General features: G+C 41.1%; 1 protein-coding gene across 2 annotated transcripts in view; it reads right to left on the reverse strand.

The window, feature by feature from the left end:
• Nucleotides 1-21,468, reverse strand: part of PCP2 (Purkinje cell protein 2) — a 144,119-nt gene that overhangs the window by 38,583 nt on the left and 84,068 nt on the right. For both annotated transcript variants that reach the window (XM_085654394.1, XM_085654393.1), the window contains one exon: nucleotides 2,439-2,568. In XM_085654394.1, coding sequence (XP_085510520.1) covers nucleotides 2,439-2,568 — 130 coding nt within the window. The remainder of the gene's footprint in view (nucleotides 1-2,438; nucleotides 2,569-21,468) is intronic.

Below are 21,468 nucleotides of genomic sequence, written 5' to 3' on the forward strand. Positions count from 1 at the left end.
CCTTCTATTAGAGGCAACAATATATGGGTACCTGAGAAAGAAAGAATCTGTAAACTTTTAGATGAATAGTTGGGAGAAAGAAATCTGGTTCCCATATATGGATACATTACCCATCCAATGCCTTAGAGCCGAAATTCTAAGATGGAGAATAGGCATTAATCACTGTGTATCGAATGGGAGTATAAAATCAGTAATGATACGACCCGATGGTAAATGCTCATGTAGGTTGGGCACAAAATGTGATAATCTGCATATTATAATGGACTGTCAACATTTTCTACCTCAGCAGAAACTGTTTTTACGCCCCATCTTTTTAAAATATGGTATCGCCTCGCATCCCCAAGCGATTGAACTTCTTACAGATATGTCAAACCTCGATAGAGCAATTGCCATTGCAAAATATATGAAGGCGGTAAAAAGGTCTTTCCTGGAAAAAGAAATAGATGGTTGAAAGATAGGCCAGAAGTTAGAATGGAGATTGATCTTAAATAATTTTTTACTGTGAAATATTAGGTATATGTAATACATTTTAGAATAGACTTTTATCATTTTTAGAATATTATGGGTATTTTTTATATATGTTGTACTGTGTAAGCTGTAAGGATCTAGGCGGGAAATAGCCTTTTACAATGGCGCTGTTGAAGATCTGAATTGGAATGATTTAAAAAAAAATTATCGTATCATGTTCTTATGCTGTTTAAAGACCTATGATCTAATAAACGTATTTTTACTACTACTACTGAATTGTTAGTACATGAGTAATATGGGCTTTCTTTTTTCCTAGTGGATTAGTTTTGGTAAGTTTGTGGTCTTGAGTTCTGGTGTGTTTAGTAGTGTTTTGAGTCTGGAAAGAATGATGGGAGTGGATTAGAAAAGGGAAGCTGTAAGTTGTTATTGGGAGTAGTGGACCTTTGAGCATGGTAGTTGGGTGAATGGGCTGAAAGGATGTGGGAGTTTGAAAAGTTCAGTAGTCAGAAAGGATTTGGAATGGGTGTGAAAGAGGAGTGATAGGTCAAAGGTTGAAGGAAATAAAATGTTTTTTTATACATGTACAGAGACATACCCACACATTAAATATGTAGTGATATTCATGCATATATATAAGTATACACACTTGTCACCTGGTAAAGTTCTTGTAGAAAGCCCAGATAAGTCGTGGATTTGTCTGTTTTACTCCAGGATGATCCCATGCTGAGTTAAGGATGGGGATGTTACTTCAAGACGATCTCATGAGTAGTACATGTTGAATATTTTTGGAATATGTGAACGTTAATAAATAATTTTTATTTTTTTTGCCTGAAGAGTGGATCGATTGTGGTTACAGAAAACACCCAAAACCGCTTTGCAGGGGAACTGGCAGAATGGGTTGGTTGCATGCCAAAATATGGGAAAGGTTCAGGCTGCCTGCATGAATATCCCTGTTCCTATCTGCTCATCCCATCAGGCTGTCCACGACTGTTATAGACAGGAAAGCAATCTTGCAGAAGTTCATGGATGCACTTTTTCTGAGCATTTGTAAATCGAAGAGGATCCTGGAAAGTGGAGTTTCCCGCTTACCATGCAAGATTTACCCCGCCCTTCAAATGAGGACTATTTTTTTTACAGCTGGACAACTTCATGATTCATTCATGAGAATCTATGTTTGCCACTCTTCCTACCACAACTTAAAAGCACTATAGTGTTGTTAAATGTTGCCACAGTCCAGATTCCTTTGTAGCATTGCTACTACACCTCTGTTTGCACTTTGAAACAATGTACATAGCTTGAAGATACTTTTTAACGAAATTCTGTGTGTGTTTATTGTTTCACGTTTCTATTTCAGTAGAGAAGAAAAAACTACTTTCAATGTTTTTCTCAATATTTTCACTGGCTGGACATACAAAGATACAGGGCTGGCTGGTAAATAACCAGCCAGATGGCACCCCTAAGCAGGTTTGTGAGTGTGTGCAGGTGTTCCTCCTCTACCCATGCCTATAAAATAGTGTCAATCAGCAGACACCCCCACGTCCTGGTTGGGAACCAAAACTGCAAAAGGCCTCAGTTCCCTCCCCACAGTGCGCCCCGAGTGACGTGACTTACAGCGATCCTTGAAGCCTGTGTTGCCTTAATCAGGTTTGTGAGTGTGTGCAAGTTTTCCTCATCTGCCCATTTCTATAAAATAGTGTCATTCTGCAGACACTCCCACGTCCTGGTTGGGGACCAAAACTGCAACATACCTTAGTCCCCTCCCCACAGTGCGACCAGAGTGACGGGACTTACAGCGATCCTTGAGGCCTGTGTTGTCTTAATCAGGTTTGTGAGTGTGTGCAAATTTTCCTCATCTGCCCATTTCTATAAAATAGTGTCACTCTGCAGACACTCCCACGTCCTGGTTGGGGACCAAAACTGCAAAAGACCTCAGTGCCCTCCCCACAGTGCGACCAGAGAGAGTGACTTACAGCGATCCTCGGTGCCTGTGCTGCCGCCTTTGTTGTGTACAATCTGGATGTTACAGCGCTGCTCGTCCATCCGTGTGCCCTGGACATGGCTGAGGAGGTTGAAGAAGCCCTCCTGCTCTGGGTGGGCGTCCTGCCAGCAGAAACCAGAAACACTACAGATCACATCATCAGTGATACATGGGGCGAGGGGAGGGGCACAATGGTGGTCACATTCTATATTGTTGTACAGTCGCCATAGCATCACACAGCACATTGGTGATATTATACACTATTTTATAAACACCAGTTCTGGGGAAAAGATGAAAGATGTGTATATAACGCATGTGAGATGACATAATTACACATTTTAAATAGCGGGCGGGCCGTGTGCTCGTCTCTTAGCACTGACAGCAGTTCCTTGTTTAAAGGCCACTGGAGTTATTCCCTGTATCCAGAATGGCCAGTCTGACCCTGACGTTTCTGTATATTCCCCTAGTGCACATGGAGTTGGGAACTGAAATTTTAATAGAGTTGGGATGGCCTTCCAGAGCATAAGTATATTCTACTATTTTTACAGTGTGCATCAGTGTTATCTCTCCCTCCACTCCATTGTCATTGTCTACTTAACACCTCAAAACTGTTTCACCTCAACCCCGTCACCCCAAAGAGTATCCCCTCATAGATAGACAGACAGACAGACAGACAGACACAGACAGACAGACAGACAGACAGACAGACAGACAGACAGACAGACAGACAGACAGATAGATAGATAGATAGATAGATAGATAGATAGATAGATAGATAGATAGATAGATAGATAGAGAGAGAGAGAGAGAGAGAGAGAGAGATAGATAGATAGATAGATAGATAGATAGATAGATAGATAGATAGATAGATAGATAGAGAGATAGATAGATAGAGAGATAGAGAGATAGATAGATAGATAGATAGATAGATAGATAGATAGATAGATAGATAGATAGATAGATAGATAGATAGATAGATAGATAGATAGATAGATAGATAGATAGATAGATAGATAGATAGATAGATAGATAGATAGATAGATAGATAGATAGATAGATAGATAGATAGATAGATAGATAGATAGATAGATAGATAGATAGATAGATAGATAGAGCAAACAGTCCGCAGCTACTGATTTCGCAATATTTGCCAAAAACTATTGGAGACCAAGTCCAGCATTTTGTTTGCATGACCACACCACCACACAAAAGTAATTGCTGACTACAACTATATGCAGACCCAGCAAATGATAAAGGCACACAAACAGCACATCTTAGAAAGCAAGTTAGGGCAGCGGCCACAAGAGACCTTGCTCCCATTGAACAATTTGTTAAAAGGACCAAGAGCATTAGGGAAACCATCTCCTTTCTTTACTCCTTATTAATAGACACACTCCATAAACCCCACCCCCCCATGGCTGACATTTTCTCAGATGATATAAAGCATTTGAATTCAGGTGGGGTCCTCTGGTGTCATACCTCTCCCCTGGGCTTCCGTTGGTGACTTGCCCGACTAGAACAAGGGTGCTACATCTCTTTCTCTTTTAGATTGCTTGAAGTGTCTCCTTACCTTTGAAAATACCCCCGCCATAGACTGGTGCCTCCCAGAAAAGCTCCCCATAGGCCTTGCAACACATACAAAATTGAAGTTCATATTTTACTATTCACTATTTTATTATTTTTCCTTTTATTACCTCCTATGAGGCTCGGGGACTTGGGGAGGGGGGCTTGTTCATTTTTGGGGAAATTTTACAAAGTGCCACGGCATCTGAGAGGTGTTTGTGACATGGTATTGCATTTGCGTTGTTTGATCTGTTTCAGAAGCTGTCTGATACTGTGCTTGTAATTTGGCCAATACACAACTTGATGACAGAGTTTAAGCTACCTTTCTAACTGTTTGTGTGATAATATGTAAAATAAATTAAATAAAAACTGTTTTGACCAAAGTTTAAAATGCCGTGATCAAGATGGATCCTCCCGTTATGCAGAAATCTAGGTGTCAAACAACAATGTGTAGTGGCTTTACGTCTACTAAATACTGATACAGCTGAATCAACTGTATTTTCTCTCACACGAAATTTAAAATGGGCATGGTCATCGTGAGCAGCTGAAGTGAAGACTTGCTCTTGAGCTGTTACAGTTGTTTGTAAAATTTATTTCTGTGAAATTGTTTACCATTTGATTTGGTGGGCATTGAATAAGAATCTTTCACGCTCAGTCAGATAGATGTCTAAATTAGTCCAGGTAAGATGAACAAAAGGGGGTGGTGATGGACGGAGCATCAGAACCAATCAAACACTCACACCCAGTCAACAGATCTGGCTTTGATCCATCACCGTTCTTTAGCCCACTCTGCCACCTCAGTTCAGACCATTCCGGTCCAGGGAAGGCATGGCTTGGCAGTTCGGGCTGGACTGTTCCCATGAGGCACAGGGTCAGACTGATTTGCATATGGCCATGTCTGAACTGGGGTGGCAGAGTGGGCTAAAGAACGGTGATGGATAAAACCCAGATCTGTTGACTGGGTGTGAGTGTTTGATTGGTTCTGATGCTCCGTCCCTCACCACCCCTTTTTGTACCGCTTTGTTCGCCATAAGTTGGCAGGGTATGCTTAGCCGTGAGCCCCTTGCTCACTTTGCCACTGGGTTCAAGCAAGCCTGGCTGATGACGGCTGAAATGCCAGAAACCGGTCCTTGGAAGCTTGTTTCCGGTCCAGGGAAGGCATGGCTTGGCAGTTCGGGCTGGACTGTTCCCATGAGGCACAGGGTCAGACTGATTTGCATATGGCCATGTCTAAACTGGGGTGGCAGAGTGGGCTAAAGAACGGTGATGGATCAAACCCAGATCTGTTGACTGGGTGTGAGTGTTTGATTGGTTCTGATGCTCCGTCCACCACCAATCCCTTTTGAACCTCCAGGTATGATGAGGCATAAAAATATCCTCTTTTAGGGAAAGATCCCCTTACCAGGGAGTTGTGTACAACCAAAATTGGAATTTATTCTGCAAAAGTATATTCTGTGTTTTGATTTGAAACTTGGGTAACTCTGATCTATGGACTTTGCTAAGCATCTTTCACTTTAACTTAGCTTGTTTTATTACTTACTCTAGGGGATATTGCATTGTTTATCTCCTTAAAATGTGTTTTATAACTTTTTTCCCTATAACTTTATTGATGTATGCTTATTGATGTTGCTGTAATGTACTTTTTATGGTTGATTACGATCAAAATAAGCAAATTGATTGATTCCAAGATTCCCTTAATTGAAAATACCATACACCTCCTGAATTCATGACATGAGGTAGCCACCTTGGACAACAGTCAAGATTCTGAAAGAATCCAAAGGCACAGATACTTCACTTCTGTCCTCTAATGTATTGAAGGGTAACGTTTATACAGAGCTTACTACCCCTATATGGGGTTCGGAAGTGCTTGCCTACATGGGTTCCATGCTGCACCCTTTATGGTGTGTGGTTGGAAGTGGTCTGTCTTTATTTTGATCCGATGTGGGAAGTGTTTCCATGTTGTGAATGATGACCACAAAGGTGCAGTTATCGTGGTAATGAACACAGCGCTTAGAAGTGTGGAAGAGGTGCACAGTTTATGACTTTCAGCAAGATGACAGCTCTGCAGGTCCCTTTAAGGCATTTCTTATTATCCTATCCACTTAGCTGTCTACAGTACTGGATTGTCTATTCTGAGATATTTTGCTTAGAATGTATGAATCTGGGCAGCCATATAGTGGAGGTAGAAGTGGTGGAGAGATCTGCTGGGATGGACTTTGTTAATATCATCCCATTATGATTGTCATTGTGAGCAGTGACTGCAGATCCTAGCAGTTTAGGACCTGCAGTGGTGAAATACATGTAATTCCTCAATTGGCCAGTGGCAGATCTCTTCAGCTATTCTATGTCTGCTCCTTTGGTAATGTGTAGTTTATTACTGTGGACTGGTGGACATGATCCAAGGCGGTTTTGTGTGAAAGTAAAAGTGCCAAGCAGTGTTAGAGAATTATTATGTAGCCTGTATGAACTAAGAATGACTGCTGGGTGTTACTGTATTAGTGTGGGCCAGGGTGTCTATACATTGAATTTTGTAAATGTAATTACATTTATATATCTTTTACACGCAGCTCTGGAACCCAAAAGTTAGTGGTGTTTTTTTCCTAGTAGTTATTGTTGGCTACTGGGATTAGTCTTGTGCTCTTATGGAAACTATTCCATAGAAGTGATCCCTAATGGGAGTGGGTCTGTGAATTCAGGCAAATGGTTGGCAGTATTATTAGATGAGCTACAGGAGAGTAGGAATTGCTAGGTTGCAGGATATGCATTTTAAAGGAGAGGTTCTCATCTTTGAAATGAGGTGTGTACAATTTGCAGAAATACAATAATAAGGATTAATGTAAGCATGCATGTGACTTAAAGGAGGCTGTACTCAGAAAGGGGAGGTATGCAGATGATGAAAGAAAGGGGATTTTCAGTTGAAACAAAAGGAAAGGCAACAATTGGAAGTTCTAAGTCGATATCAGTTTTCATAGGAATACAAAGGAGGCTTTTTGAGATTGCATGCAATGTGAAGATGCAAAGCTGTAGAAAGAAACAATATTATTTGCATGTGAGGTAGTTCTATATTAGGTACATCTGATAAGCATTAGAATGTGGTAAACAGTCTATCCCCTGAAAGACTACTGCTAGACCCCTGCTTCAGCAAGGACAGCTGATCTACTCAGGGGTTGGAAGTGTAAGGCAATGGCTTGTCGCATATATAGGGAAATACCAAGAGCCTAAGTCTGTACTCAAACAAAGTAATAACCTTGTGATCATATAAACGTAAGATTATAGATAGGGTAAAGAATGCACAACTTTATCATGCATATCCCAGTAATCATGAAGGCCAAGGAATCCCAGTGGCTGAATACTGGACAGAAGCAAGTAGGCAATTTCCCCACCGTAGTCCAGAAAAAAAGTCCTATACCCTAGGATAAGAATTCATTTACCACCTCTATCAATCCAAACAGAGCCTGAGTAGAGGGGCAGTAGTGGCCATCACAAAGAGAGGTGCACTTTAGATGTTCCTTTGACATCAGATACTACCTCTAAGTTCTCTTAGCTGAAGACATGGAAGAACTCTTGTTGGGCTTGCATAATGTTTTAGTTCAATCTGCAAAAACACACAAGATCAGACAGAAAACAGGCATGAACAAGGTGGCAGAGGTTTGCAAAGTCAAGTGGAGGGCTAGAAGATTGCTTATTGTACTGGAACCTAATCATAGTTTAGCATGCTAAATTACCTAGCAGGAAAGCAGACAAGTAAATTCTGAATGCATGTTTAGTTGGTGGAAAAATGGCTAGAGAAGAGCTAGTGCACAGATGTGCTGGACTTCAACTAAAGAAAGAGGTATCCTGACTGCCACTTTTTGTCTCCACTGTGCAATGATACAGTAAACAGCAAAAAACAAAAAGTACTATTGATAAAGTACAAAATATCATAGATGATGTCCAAGATTGTGCACTAGAAAACTATCTGAAAATGTCCTAATGCATGTGCGGCATAACTTGGAAAAAGATGTGCAGAGTTATAGCAAAAGGATGGTTACACATTGTGATAGTGCTATAAATATTTAAATTTGCTCAAATAAATACAAGGTTCCTATGTTCATTTTCTTGTCTCTCGTCTATGGTATTATAAAAGTACCGTGGACAATATTTCAGTCTGTTCTTGTTATTTGTGCTGTTGCCTAACTGTGAAAGAGGTGAACTTTTGACTCCTTCTGAAGTTATTGTGAGGTGATTCAGTGCATGTGAGGGTTGTTGATTAGCACTTCCTGTTTCCTGATGAACAGGCTGTAGTAAATTAGATTTTTTAAATAATCATGTTTTGTATATAATTATGCATTGTCACCTTTTGGAAGTGACTTTCTGGTATTCATACTTGGGTCATTGCATGAATGCTAGCTTAAAAAATTGACTTTCAGCACAACTACACATTGTCTGTGAAGGTCTAACTGAAGTGCTTGTGAACAAGTGTTTTCACTTTTTTTACTCCATCCTCATATTGCCTATCAAGGTAGTCCACAAGTGAGTACGAAGTGGTAATAGCTGGCCTCACTCTCTGCTCTGGATTGCAGATTATTTTGCAATTTGCGCAATTAATTAATTGAAACCATGTTAGCTCATATTAAGCACCATTTAGAAATTAGCCCACTGCTGTTTCAGATGAACACATTTCCAGCTGCAGAAACACCCAAGACCTGCATCCTTTATCTTACTCAAACCAAAAAAGGGGACATATACCATCTACACTAGAAATACTACATTGGATCCAGCTGTTGTTCATCACACAAGCCTCACCAACACACCCTGGACGAATTCAATGGCAAGATCATTGTGGAGTTGAGAATACACAGATGAGGTTAGCAACCTTTGCCAGACGTCATGACGCTGTTTAGAATTTCCTTAATCTATCGGCAACACAACGGAGAGGCCGGCCCAAATTCACCTCATTTAACTCACCTTTTGGCCACATAAGATGTTCCAGAAATCCACAAGAGGACATACTAACAACATATCCATCAACGGTGGTTACTACAGCAATGATTACCTTTATAGTCTCAACTGCAGACCTTGTTTTGTGGCTACACCATCAGTTGGCAGAACTACTGCAAGCTGAGGTATACTTAAGGGTAAATACAAGCCCACTCCTGAACAAAAGTGTCCACACCTAAGGTTTTCGGATATTTCTACCTACTGAAAGGCTAAGGCTGGAAGCATTGAATTTTGAAGCAAACAGATGCACTCCAAAATTAGTCCAAGTCGCCAGAAATTAGACAAACAGTCTACCATCCAAAACGTAAATGCTGGAATTACTCTAATGCCCTAGTTACCCATCAATAAATGATATCATAATCGCTTTACACAGTGTTTACCACCCCTTACGAGGAGTTGAAGCATTTCATCATGGGTAGCACCCTACAGCGTAACCCAAAGTAAGTGGCTAACCAAATGGTTATTAGTTATTGTTATATATTGTTGGTTACTGACTTAGTCGTGTGCTATGAAGGAACTGTTTGAAGCATTTCCTCCAGTTTCTAATGGTGGATTAAGTTAACAGAAGTGCGGTGTGACTAATAGAGTGATTTCATGCAAGTGGAGAAATGAGATAGGTAGATAGGATAGGGAAGGTTAGATATTGTGAGATTACAAGGAGAGGTAACACAGGAGAATCTGTGACTTATGGGAATAGGATGAGTAGATAGGCTAGAAAACTGCAGGAATGGTTACTCGGATGGAGAGTTATGGTTTTTAAGGAGAGGTGTGGTTAGTTTACTGAAGTATAGTAGAGAGTAGGGCAGGCAGGCATGTGACAGAGTAGGGTACATTCAGAGGCAGTAAGGCGAGCAGTATATGGTGTGTAAGGAGAGTATCATTCAAATAGAAAAGTATTTTTTGTTGTTAATTTATATTTTAGTAGCAGGTTCTTGGTTTTGTAAGAAGTAGAGCAAGAAGTTAATTAAGGTATACATAGATTTAATGGTAATTAATTTTTTATTTTTCATTACTTATGTAATACATAATTCATTCTGTAAACTAATATATTTCTTAATTGTTCTATCATTGTTTTTTACATTTTGATAGTACATTTACATTTGTGTTAATAAAGTAGATTTTAGTAGTGGATTGTTGGTTCTGTTGGTTAATAGGGAGGAAAGATATTGCAATTATAGTATTTTTCAAATTAATTATTAATAATATATATATATGTAATTAATTGATCATTATTTATCTTTATCTATCTTTTCAATTGGTGGGAATATTATGTACATTATTTGTTTTACTAAATAAGTTTTATATAATAATTTAGTGTTGTGTTTTTAATAATAATATTTGTAATTATTTTAATTTACAATTTCTTGTTTTGTTAGAGTAATATTTATAAATACATGTTGTTGTATTTATAATGTAAGTAATGTTTTTGTTGTTTCCTTTTCTTAGTGGTAAGGAAGTTAATTGTATTAAAATGTATTTTAATTTGTTTTAAATTGTATTAGTTAGTGTTTAAATCATTATTATAGTACTATATGATATGCATTTTTTAATGATTTGATTTTTATTTATTTCAGGTATTTGGATATTTTGTACAAAATTAATAGTAAGTGTAATGTTATTTGTAATCCCTCAAAGTCCCACATTTTCTGTTCTGTTGCTTAGACTGCAGTATCAAGAGTAAATGAAACACTACTGGAGTCAACATTTTACAAACTGTTGTGTAGACTGGAGTGGGAATAGTAAATCTAACCTCTCCCGGGTCCGGCACTTTCCGCACTGTTGTTTAGACTGCAGTGAAAATAGTAAATCCAACCCCTTCTGAGTCTGACACTTTCCCTACTGTTGCGTAGATTGGAATCCAAATAGTAAATGCAATATCTCCAGAATGTAACACTCTCTCTACTGTTGCATAGGTTCCCGAGTGCTGCGTAAATCGGAGTGATAATAGTAACTGTAACCCCTCTGGAGTCCAACAATTTCACTCCTGCTGCTTAGATTGGAGTGGGAATAGTAAATGTAACCCCTCTGGAGACCAACACTTCCGTATTGTTTTTAGATTGGAGTGAGAATACTAAATATAACCCCTCTGAAGTTCAACTGTTTTATAGGTGATAGTGGGAATAGTGAAATTATCCTTTGAAAGTTAAGTATTGTATGTATTGTTTGGTAACCTGCATTTATAGCATTTTGTATTGCTATGTAATATTGTCTGTTTATATTTTTTAAATTATTTCTAATTTTTAGGGTTTATATTATTTAAATAAAGGTTTTATATTTTTAATATATTAGTTAAATTAAGTGTGTTACATTTCGTTATTTATGTTGTTATTAAAATAGGTTGATATTTTAAAAATGTTTCATATATACTTAAGTGTGTGTGTGTGTGTGTGTGTATATATATATATTCACTGAAAAAACCATAGGTTTCACACACGTTATAGTTAGGAATTAGCATTTAAAAAACCTTGCAAATTCACTGAAAAAACCATAGGTTTCACACATGTTATAGTTAGCGGAAATTTTACTGATAAAAAACCAATGAAATTCCCCCGTTATAGTTAGTGCAGGCAACTATAACTCACGCGACCGCAATCCTCTGCTGATGCTAATACTGTATTTAGACACTTATTTGCCCATGTCTTCTTCCATACATTTTTAGCTATACATATATTACAAATATTTTTTTTTCATAAAGACACATATGTCATCAGCAGAAGATTGCGGTCGCGTGAGTTATAGTTGCCTGCACTAACTATAACGGGGGAATTTCATTGGTTTTTTATCAGTAAAATTTCCGCTAACTATAACATGTGTGAAACCTATGGTTTTTTCAGTGAATATGCAAGGTTTTTTAAATGCTAATTCCTAACTATAACGTGTGTGAAACCTATGGTTTTTTCAGTGAATTTGTACGGTTTTTTAAATGCTAAGTTACTTTACGCCATTCGTGGCGTGCGCGCCCACTTAACGCAGTTCGTTCCGTGCACGCACGGTGCGCTTCGCGCACCGTGCGCCCACTTTACGCAGTTAGTGCCGTGCACGCACGGTGGGCACGCGGTGCGCTACGCGCACCGCGTGCCCACGTTACGCTAGATGGGCCATGTACGCACGATGCGCTTCGCGCACCGTGCGCACATGGAGGACATATGATGCACTTCGTTTTGAAAGGTAATATTTTAATTTTTCGTATATGTTATAAGCCATGCCCAAATGGTGCCCTTCGGGCACCATTTGCACACGGGGTGGAGAGAGTGTGGATCATTTTTTTTTTTATTATTTTTTTTTTAAATATTTTAGTTTAACTCATCTTTAATAAGCCATGCACAATTGGTGCCCTTCGGGCACCAATTGCACACAGGGTGGGGAGAGTGTGGATAATTTTTTTTTTTTTATAATTTTTTACCGTACGCGTATGGTAAGCGTAATCGGCGAAATTAGCGAAAAAATAAAAATTCCGTTTTTGGCCTTGGGGGATCTTTGGGGACTCCCTCAACATTGCTATGTGTGTGGGAGCTGTCTAAACAGCCCCTTTACATGTTTTTGTGCTTTATATTTTAAACATCACTCTCAGTGCGAGAGAGAAAATGGCGGCCGCCGCTTCCTGGTTTCGGCCGATTCGAATGTTTACTAAGATCTTAGAGCCAATCAGAATCGCGCTCGCGCACGCCACCGTACGCGTACCGTAAGCGTACCGTAAGCGCACCGTAAGCTGGCTCAGATATATATATTGATTTAAAGGCTATTTTCTCAGAATCTACTGAACAGATTTATACCAAACCTACAAAAGGCACTTCCTTGACCTGAGGACTACCTCTCTGCCAAATTTCTAGTAATTCTGTTCAGCCGTTCGGGCTGTAGCCCTGTCTAAAGGTCCTATGGAAAAATGCATGGGAAAAACGCGTTTTGGGACCCCCCTTTTATCTCAGCCCCCGCTTGACGAATCCCCCCGAGACTTTCAGGGAAGGAGCGGCGCGTAGCGCCCCACCTATTTTGAAACATTCGCGAGGATTCGTCGACCGGCGCCAAAGTTATTCAAAATAGAATGTTGCGGATTTCCTATGGAAACGTGGTCCTAACTATAACTACCTACTGGCGACCGCCAGTAGGTAATATACCTATATACATATATATCACCTTCAGACCCCCCTGCAAGTACCTAGGAAATGGGCACTGAAGAGGGTCCCCTAGGGACTCCTCACCAGGGCCATGCTGACTGCCACTGCAGCCTGTATGCCTTGGTGCAGACTGAAATGACACAAGTCGACATGGCACACTGCCTGTGAGCCATGTCCAAGCAGCACTACCCATGGTATAGGCAAGTTATGCCTCTAGCAGGCCTTACAAGCCCTAAGGCAGGGTGCATTATATCTCAGGTGTGGGAACAACTGCGTGAGCAGATGTGCCCCTATAACATCTAAGTCTATTCTTAAATATTGTAAGAGCTAGTGAAGACATAAAGAGTTCATGGGCTAGAAACTAGAGTTCCCCAGCACCATGATGGCTTCACTGTACACAGGAGTGTTTGGTACCAAACAACTCCTCTTAATAAACCCACACTGATGCCAGTGTGGGATTTATTGAGACATGTACACAGATGGCACCTCACAGGTGACCTCTGAAAACCTACCAACCCAGGTGTGGTCTCCGACTGGCTTTAGGCAGCTTGTCACCACCAGTCGTATTTTTGGACCCCTGGGTAAAGAGACCCTGTTGTCTGAGGTCAGAAACGAAGCACATCCTGGGTGGAGGTGTCGAGAGGGAAACCTCCAAGGCGTGCCGCCTTTGTAATGCCACCCCAGCCTCTGCTGCTAGCAGCAGATGGCAGCTCCCGGCTCAAACCCCGACTTTTGGCAGGAGAACTGGCTGGAAAGCGTAGGAAGAATAGGAGGTGTGCCCTCCTTTGCCAGCTCCACCCCTCTGGTGCAGTAGACGAACGAAAGCACATTTTTCAGTGCCCACCATCTTGAAGATGGTGGGATTTATCCAATCAGGGCACCATGTTTGCACCCTGCATATAGCCACCCGTGCCGCTGGTGGTGTGTATTTGGTGCTGCCTTGTGGCCCCCCCTGTCCATGCCTAAACCTCCAAAGTTTGAACCCAGCAGCTGCTTTACTTACCTGCAAGCAGTGTGTCTTCAAGCACTCCCCATCTCCACTGGTTAACATTGGGCACTAACTCCAGATTTGACCTCTGCACTCGGCCGCACCTCTGCCGCTGGTGGGGCAGTGTTTGTGCTTATCTTAACCTTGCCCTCTGCTGACCTCCTACCCCGAAGACTGGAACTGTAAGTTCTGTACTTACCTGCAAAACCGCATTATTGTTTTCCTCCCATAGGTTAACATTGCAAAGACTGAAAATCGTGTCCACTTTTCATTTGTTTTTTAAATTGGTCTCGGGTTTATTCACTGAGTGTGTGTCTCATTTATTACCACTGTGTGCACAACAAATGCATTAACACAACCCTCTGATAAGCCTAACGTCTCGCCCACACTACTACAATAGGGAGGATTAGTGTTATCTACTTAGCCTCTGTACAACCTCTGGAGACCCACTGGACTCACTACACTCTGTACCCCTTGGTGGTATAGTATATATTGAGTCAGCCTAAAAAAAAACAACATAATATATATATATATATATATATATATATATATATATATATTTTTTTTGTTTAAATACATTATCTTTAAAATAGTAAAAATAGTGAATTAACTTTTTTTTAGAATTGTATAAAACCCAAAAATAACTAGTTTTATTATTAAAATAAGCTTATAAATAAATGTATTTAAAACTTTAAACAAAGCAAACAATTAATCATCAACCCTATATATGTATATATATTTTTCAATATTAAAAAATAGTTATTTGAGGATGGGATGTTTGAATGGTGATAGTGGGAAAGTTTATGACTTTTTTTGGTGGTAGGGCCCAGTATACATTTCAGATCTCAGCTCTTCTTTCTAACAAGGGACATTCTTCCTTTGGAATTAATATGTGACAGATTGAGAACATCCCTTTACAAAGTTTTACCATTCAATTTACTGTTTCCAGTTCAGTAATGTTAGATGTGATTCCCACTCCTGAACGTTTAGTTTATTCAGTTGTCTGTAGGCTGTAAATGGGATTTTGAAGCTATTTTATTTGGGATCTTGAATAAAAAGGAACAATGTGAAGATTGACCCATGTAAGAGGTGAATTTTGTTGAATAGTGATTAGCTCTGGGCAGGAGAAAATGACATCCAATATATGACCTGCTTCATGGGTGGGTCCAGAAATTAAAGCCTGATTTAGAGTTTGGTGGACCAGTTACTCTGTAACAAACGTGATTGGTATCCTGCCCGCCTTATTACACGTGTAATATAAATCCTATGACATTTATAATAGGGTGGACGCGATATCCGTCATGCATGTGACAGAGTAATCGGTTCACCAAACTCTAAATCAGGGCCTTAGTCCTGATGCAAAAGCATTTAGTTGAAACACATTTGGTTTATCCAACCAGATGTTTAGAATGCCAACTATAGATATAGTGGGCAGTTTTGTTTGCTAGATCTGATATTTTGTCCAAGAAAGCATCAGTAAAAGTTCCGTTGTTGGGTTGAGGTCTGTATAATAAGATGATGTGGAAGGTGAAAGTGGGGCAGTGTTGGCATCTAGCAAGAAGGGCTCCACAACCTTGTATAGGCTTACTAATTGTTATGGTCTCCTTAAATACAATGGCTAGTGTGCCTCCATTTTATTCTTCTCAGTTGAGTGCAATGGGTTGATATCCAGGGGGAATAGCTTCATGCAGTACTGGGGACATGTCTTTTCCCAACCAGGTTACTATTGTGAATAGTATGTCTTTCTGTGTCAGTTGGCAAATCAAAGAAGTTAGTTATTTTTGTCCATTTAACTGGCATTCTTACGCAATTTAATAGTTTTCTTTTATGAAAGGAAGGGTGTGTATCTGGGTTAACACTTGTCTCATCCATTGAGCTCTTTGTGAATATTTTCTTTGTGAATATTTTGTTATTATTGTCTATGTTTTTTTCTTTTGATGGATTAAGGTATTCCTTGCCTTTGCTCTTCTAAACAAGTAGGTTTATTAGAGATTTTATGGGGTTTGTTTAGGAAGGAGAGTATGTGCAAGATTATGTTTGTGAAACTGCTGTGGGTGTAGGATTATGTTTTAGTGATATATTAAAACAGAGTTGGCCTGTTTTCCCAAGCAAATTCCTCCAGTTAAAACCTTCAGGGTTTTGTGCCAGGATCGAAATATTAAAAAGACACAGTATCTGATTTCAGTGTCTGAGATCAATAGGCGGATTAGATCTTACAGTGTCTAGAAAAGGCAGCATATGAATCTGTTAGTCACTATACATGTGGGTAAAGTTGGTTAACAACTTATGCCACCTCGATAGTGGGTAATTCCTACAGATTTTAGATCATACGCGCCTAAATTTACTTAAACAGATCACAATTTAAGATCAAATTAATCACATTAAATTGGTCCATTTTAGTGTTTTCTTGGTATCATTTAGCACTTTCATTTAGGATTTTTAGAGCCAATATTTCATACTCAAAACACTAGACACATCAATTTGGAGGTCCCCGTTGTCTATATATTTTATGTAACAAGAAGAGGGTGAAATCCAACAGGTGCACTGTCTATAAGGAGCAAACACAACAAGATGATGAACAGAGTGCTAAAATTTTTAAACACTTACCCCAAGTCACAGATCTGAGTTAAATCCATCGTTCTTTTGTTCACTATGCCTCCTCAGCTTGGACCCGGCCATATGCAAATAAGTCTTGTCCCTATTCCTCATGGGATCAGTCTAACCCAAATTGCCAGGCTAAGTCTTCCCTGGACCGGAAACAAGCATCCTGGGACTGGTTTCGTGGTATTACCCCTCATCAGCCAGGCTAGCATGAATCAATCCAGTGGCACAGTGAGCAAGTGTCCCATGCCTGGGCATACCCTTGGCCACTTATGGCAAACATAGCAAACACAAGAAGATGATAGGCGGACTGTTGATTCTTTTCAACCACTCACCCCCAGTCACAGATCCGGGTTTAATCCATCATACTTTTGCTCACTATGCCACCCCAGTTTGGACCCAGTCATATGCAAATCAGTCTTGATCCTGTTCCTCATGGGAACACTCCAACCCAAACTGCCAGGCTAGGTCCCCCCTGGACCGGAAATAAGCATCCGAGGATTGTTTTCGAGGAATTACCCCTCATCAGACAGGCTAGCTTGAATCCAGTGGCACAGTGAGCAAGGGACCCACGTCTGGGCATACCCTTGGCCTCTTATGGCGAACATAGCAAACACAAGATGATTTACTTAGTGCTGAAACTTTTCAACCACCCACACCCAGTCACAGATCTGGGTTTAATCCATTGTTCCTTTCCTCACAATGCCACCCCAGTTCAGACATGGCCATATGCAAATCAGTCTTGACCCTGTTCCTCATGGGAACAGACTAGCCTGAACTGCCAGGCTAGGTCCCCCCTGGACTGGAAACAAGCATCCTGGGATCAGTTTTGGGGTCACCAGTCAGGCTACCTTGAATCACCATTCAGGCTACCTTGAATCCAGTGGCACAGTAAGCAAGGAACCCACGTCTGGATGAGGCACAAAAAGTGAGAGACCATACAGCTCTCAGTAAAACGCCATAGCTGGTCAGTAAGGTGAACAAGGGGTCTTCCTGCACCAGAGCTAGGCCCTCGAAACCACCTAAAACCAATCTTGTGTCCTTGAACTGAAAGGGGAAGACAAGTCATTAGGAGAACAGATATGTGCTAAAGAGGGAGAGAGTTAAAGAATATCCAATCGTATCTGATTCCTTTGTGACTTATTGGTGCCATACAGTGTCACTGATTTCAACGGTTAACTCTGAAAGGTTTGTGACTGTGCTACCTGGACCCCACATTGTACAAATGACCTGTGCAGCCGCACATTGCTGGAATGTTGTCTGTGGACCTAGTAAATAGGATCCAATCAACAGGAATCAATCCATAGAAATCAACTCCAATTACCATGTATGGCCATCTGTTTTGATTGTACATTGAAGGCCGTGGTTCCTATTTCCTTTTACTGACAACCAAAGGCAAGACCTCTTTTTCATGGTTTACTATAGGCTACTGGGTCACATTTCTGAAATTTCTGTTAATCGTCGTCAGCTGATAACCAACGGGCTTGACTGGGTAGGAGCCCTTGTGTGCCAGGGAATGTGTGACAGCCATAAAGGGGGTCCTCATGTCTTCCAGGGATTTCACCTGGCTCTCACCTTCTACCTTTCTTTTTGCTGGAATAAAACAATAAGTGTAGGAAGGAGACCACAGAGGCCCCTGGCTTGTCACTGCTGCAGCATCTCATGGAGTTATAGTGGCCAGTTATAGTGGCCCTCTTTGCAGGTGCATGCCACTGGTGGCTGCATGAAAGGAATGCGCAAAGTGCACTGCACAGGAAAAGAGCGATTTAATTAAAAAATAAAAACAGTGACAGAATATTTAAAAAATTAGAACACAGAGCAAGCATGGAATTCTGGGGTGCATGGAGGACATGCAATTTAAGGGGATTAGAAGACAAAGAATGGCCAACAGCACTGTGCTGACTGATGGTTAGAGTCTCTCTGGGACACCTTTCAATGGTGGGGAATATAGGTGCTAGCGCAGACGTAGAGTCAGCCACACATACAGGAAATGAACTTCCCATCCCACTGACAGAAGAAGACCCAGGTCCTGGGGTCCATATTAAACTGTCTCTGTGATATGATGTCCATTGCCAGTATGAGGAGACAAACCTTAGGAGCAAGGAATCTCCCAAAAATGCAAAGATCCCACGCAAAATGTAAAATGTATTTTATTTCAAGCCTGCACCTTGCTGCAGACTGTAAAAATCCACAAACCAGCCATGAATATAGGTGCCGCAGCCAGTTTAAGCAATCCACCATGGACTCTAAATCCAGCCACGGATTCAGAAATATCCACGCAAGAGTAAAGTACTTTCTATATCATTGAAGTGTGGCACTTACAAATATATATATATATATATATATATATATATATATATATATATATATATATATAGCTGCTACTCTGTGGATGTAACCTAAGGACATTAAAAATTATCGATATCAAAGGATTGTAGTCCGTGCTCTTTTTCCGTGGCTGGTGGCAGAATCGCGGAGAGGAAGAGTGCTTGAGGATATATATATATATATATATATATATATATATATATATATATATATATATATATATATATATATATATATATATATATATATATATATATATATATTTTTTTTTTTTTTTTTTTTGCCCTCTCGAAAGTGTGCTGAGGCATCGCTGACAGGCGGCATCCTGGTTATTTTCCACGTCCGGCCGCAGCTGCCTGTTAAAGAGTACATCTGGGGATCACTTCACATCACAGAAGGTTTGCATTAAGCTGGGAAAATCCCGGGGCATGCACATTGCTAAGCACCATTTATCTACCAATCTCCTGCTTATCTGAGGCCAGACTTTTCCCTTTCTAGATACAATAATTCAAAGCAGGTTTTTTTTCACCATCTCCCAGATTGCAGCCAGTGCTGCCTACAAAAAGTCGCAACGGAGAATAAAATATAAACTCAAAAGGAACATTCCTAAAACAAGTTGAGTATGTTTCAAACTCTAATATGATCCATCGAATATAAATCACTCCTCAATATATCTGTTTTGTTACAGCAGTATTTCTAACATGCAGATAAATGTGACTCTACCAAGGCCTTGTAAGACTAGAGGCATGCTGCTCTCTTCTGCATCCCCACAGTACACAAAAGCAGTTTAAGAATGTGCATGTTTACAAAGTGCCACCTCAGGCTGTCCTGACTCCCACCGAGGAGCGACAAGCAGCTTCCGGCGCTGGTCTAAACGAGAGAACTGGAGTCCCAGCAGACTGTGAGGAGATAATACGGATCTTTCAGTTCACACGGTGACCCATCGGTCTAAGTGATGAGAAAAAATGGGGCAGAGGAATGTGTGTGTTTTAGGCAGCACAATAATGAACGGACTAACTATGAACTTACAAATACTGGAATTGCTTCCAACTATTTTGTTATTCACTTAACAATCACCAAATTCCAGTATTGCTGTAAAATATACAGCTTATTGATATTTTCTTACGTTGTTCATAACTGCACTTATTTAATAGGATGGAGTGGTGGCTCCTCCACAATGGCGGAGGAGCGTCGCCCCACTGCCTGGTGCAGAGCCAGCAAACGAAAAATAATACAATGCTCTACCATCGTTTTATTTTTCATTTGCAGGCTCTGAGCCAGCTTGTGCATGGAGGGCGGGGCATGGGTGGTGAGAGGAAGAGTGCTCGTGCACTCCCCACATACGCATATGTGTTTGGCTGGCCATCAGGCCGACCAAAGCACACATGCGCACTTAGGGTTCTCCAGCCCGGCTGCATTCAGCAGCCTGACTGGAGAAACCGCACAAACTTCATGACCTGAGCAGAGCGTCTTTCCTGACCGCTCAGCACGGGGATTGGATGGGAGTCTGTCCTAGGGGCTGCTGGGACCAGGAAGAGGCCAGCAGGAGCCTTAAAAATTTTGCGTGTACTCTACCTACAATATGTTGTTTATGCTTGTCATAAATGGACATGTTGGGGACTGTCATTTGCATTTTTTTATTGGCTCTGTGGACACAATAAAAAGAATTGGCTCTGCAGCCACAATTTAAAAAAAAATGGCGATCTCCGGTTATTTTTTTATTTAATTACCCAAGAATGGGCCAAGGCAGAGGGGGGTGGCAACATTTTTTTCTTTGGGGAGTGGGGGAATGCAGCTTCACTCCCTGAGCTATCATGAGGCCCTGGAGACCCCATCCCCCGGGCTACAAGATTAATTATCAGGAGGGGGTGTGTGCCCCCCCACCCGAGCCTGCATGAAGTCCCTTGGACCCCATTCCCTTGAGAGAGTGTATTTTTTAAGGGCAGGAGCATGCATGAAGCCTCCTTCCCTCCCTGAGGATGGGCTCCGGGGACCCCATCTCCGTGAGCTCAATTGCAGTGTCCCAGGGATCCCATCCCCTGTGGCACTGTGGTTCCCTGTCTGGGAGAGTACAGGCAGAGAATAGAAATCTATTTCCTGCCCACACTCTCCTGGACAGGGAACACACGTGTGGGAGCAATGAAAAATGCTGCTCGTGCCCAGGTGGGAGCTAAGTAATGGAGCCAGCTCTTGCCAGCACCACTATGTGTGCTGGCTGGTGAGCCGGTTGGGGCCTTGGGGGCTTTCCCCGCAGCCCCCAATGATGAACACATTGTGGGTGCCCTGGGTGGGCCCGATCAGTAATTAAAGTGGTCGACTCCCACCAGGCCACTGGGGTAGCCAGTTGGGGCTGCAGGGGCCTTGGTGCTTCCCCTGTGGCCCCAAATGATGAACACATTGTGGGGGCCACAGGTGGGCACCGGGGCACACCCAATATTAAAAGTGGT

This window comes from Triturus cristatus, chromosome 4_1, assembly GCF_964204655.1.
Source record: "Triturus cristatus chromosome 4_1, aTriCri1.1, whole genome shotgun sequence".
Lineage (NCBI taxonomy): Eukaryota > Metazoa > Chordata > Amphibia > Caudata > Salamandridae > Triturus > Triturus cristatus.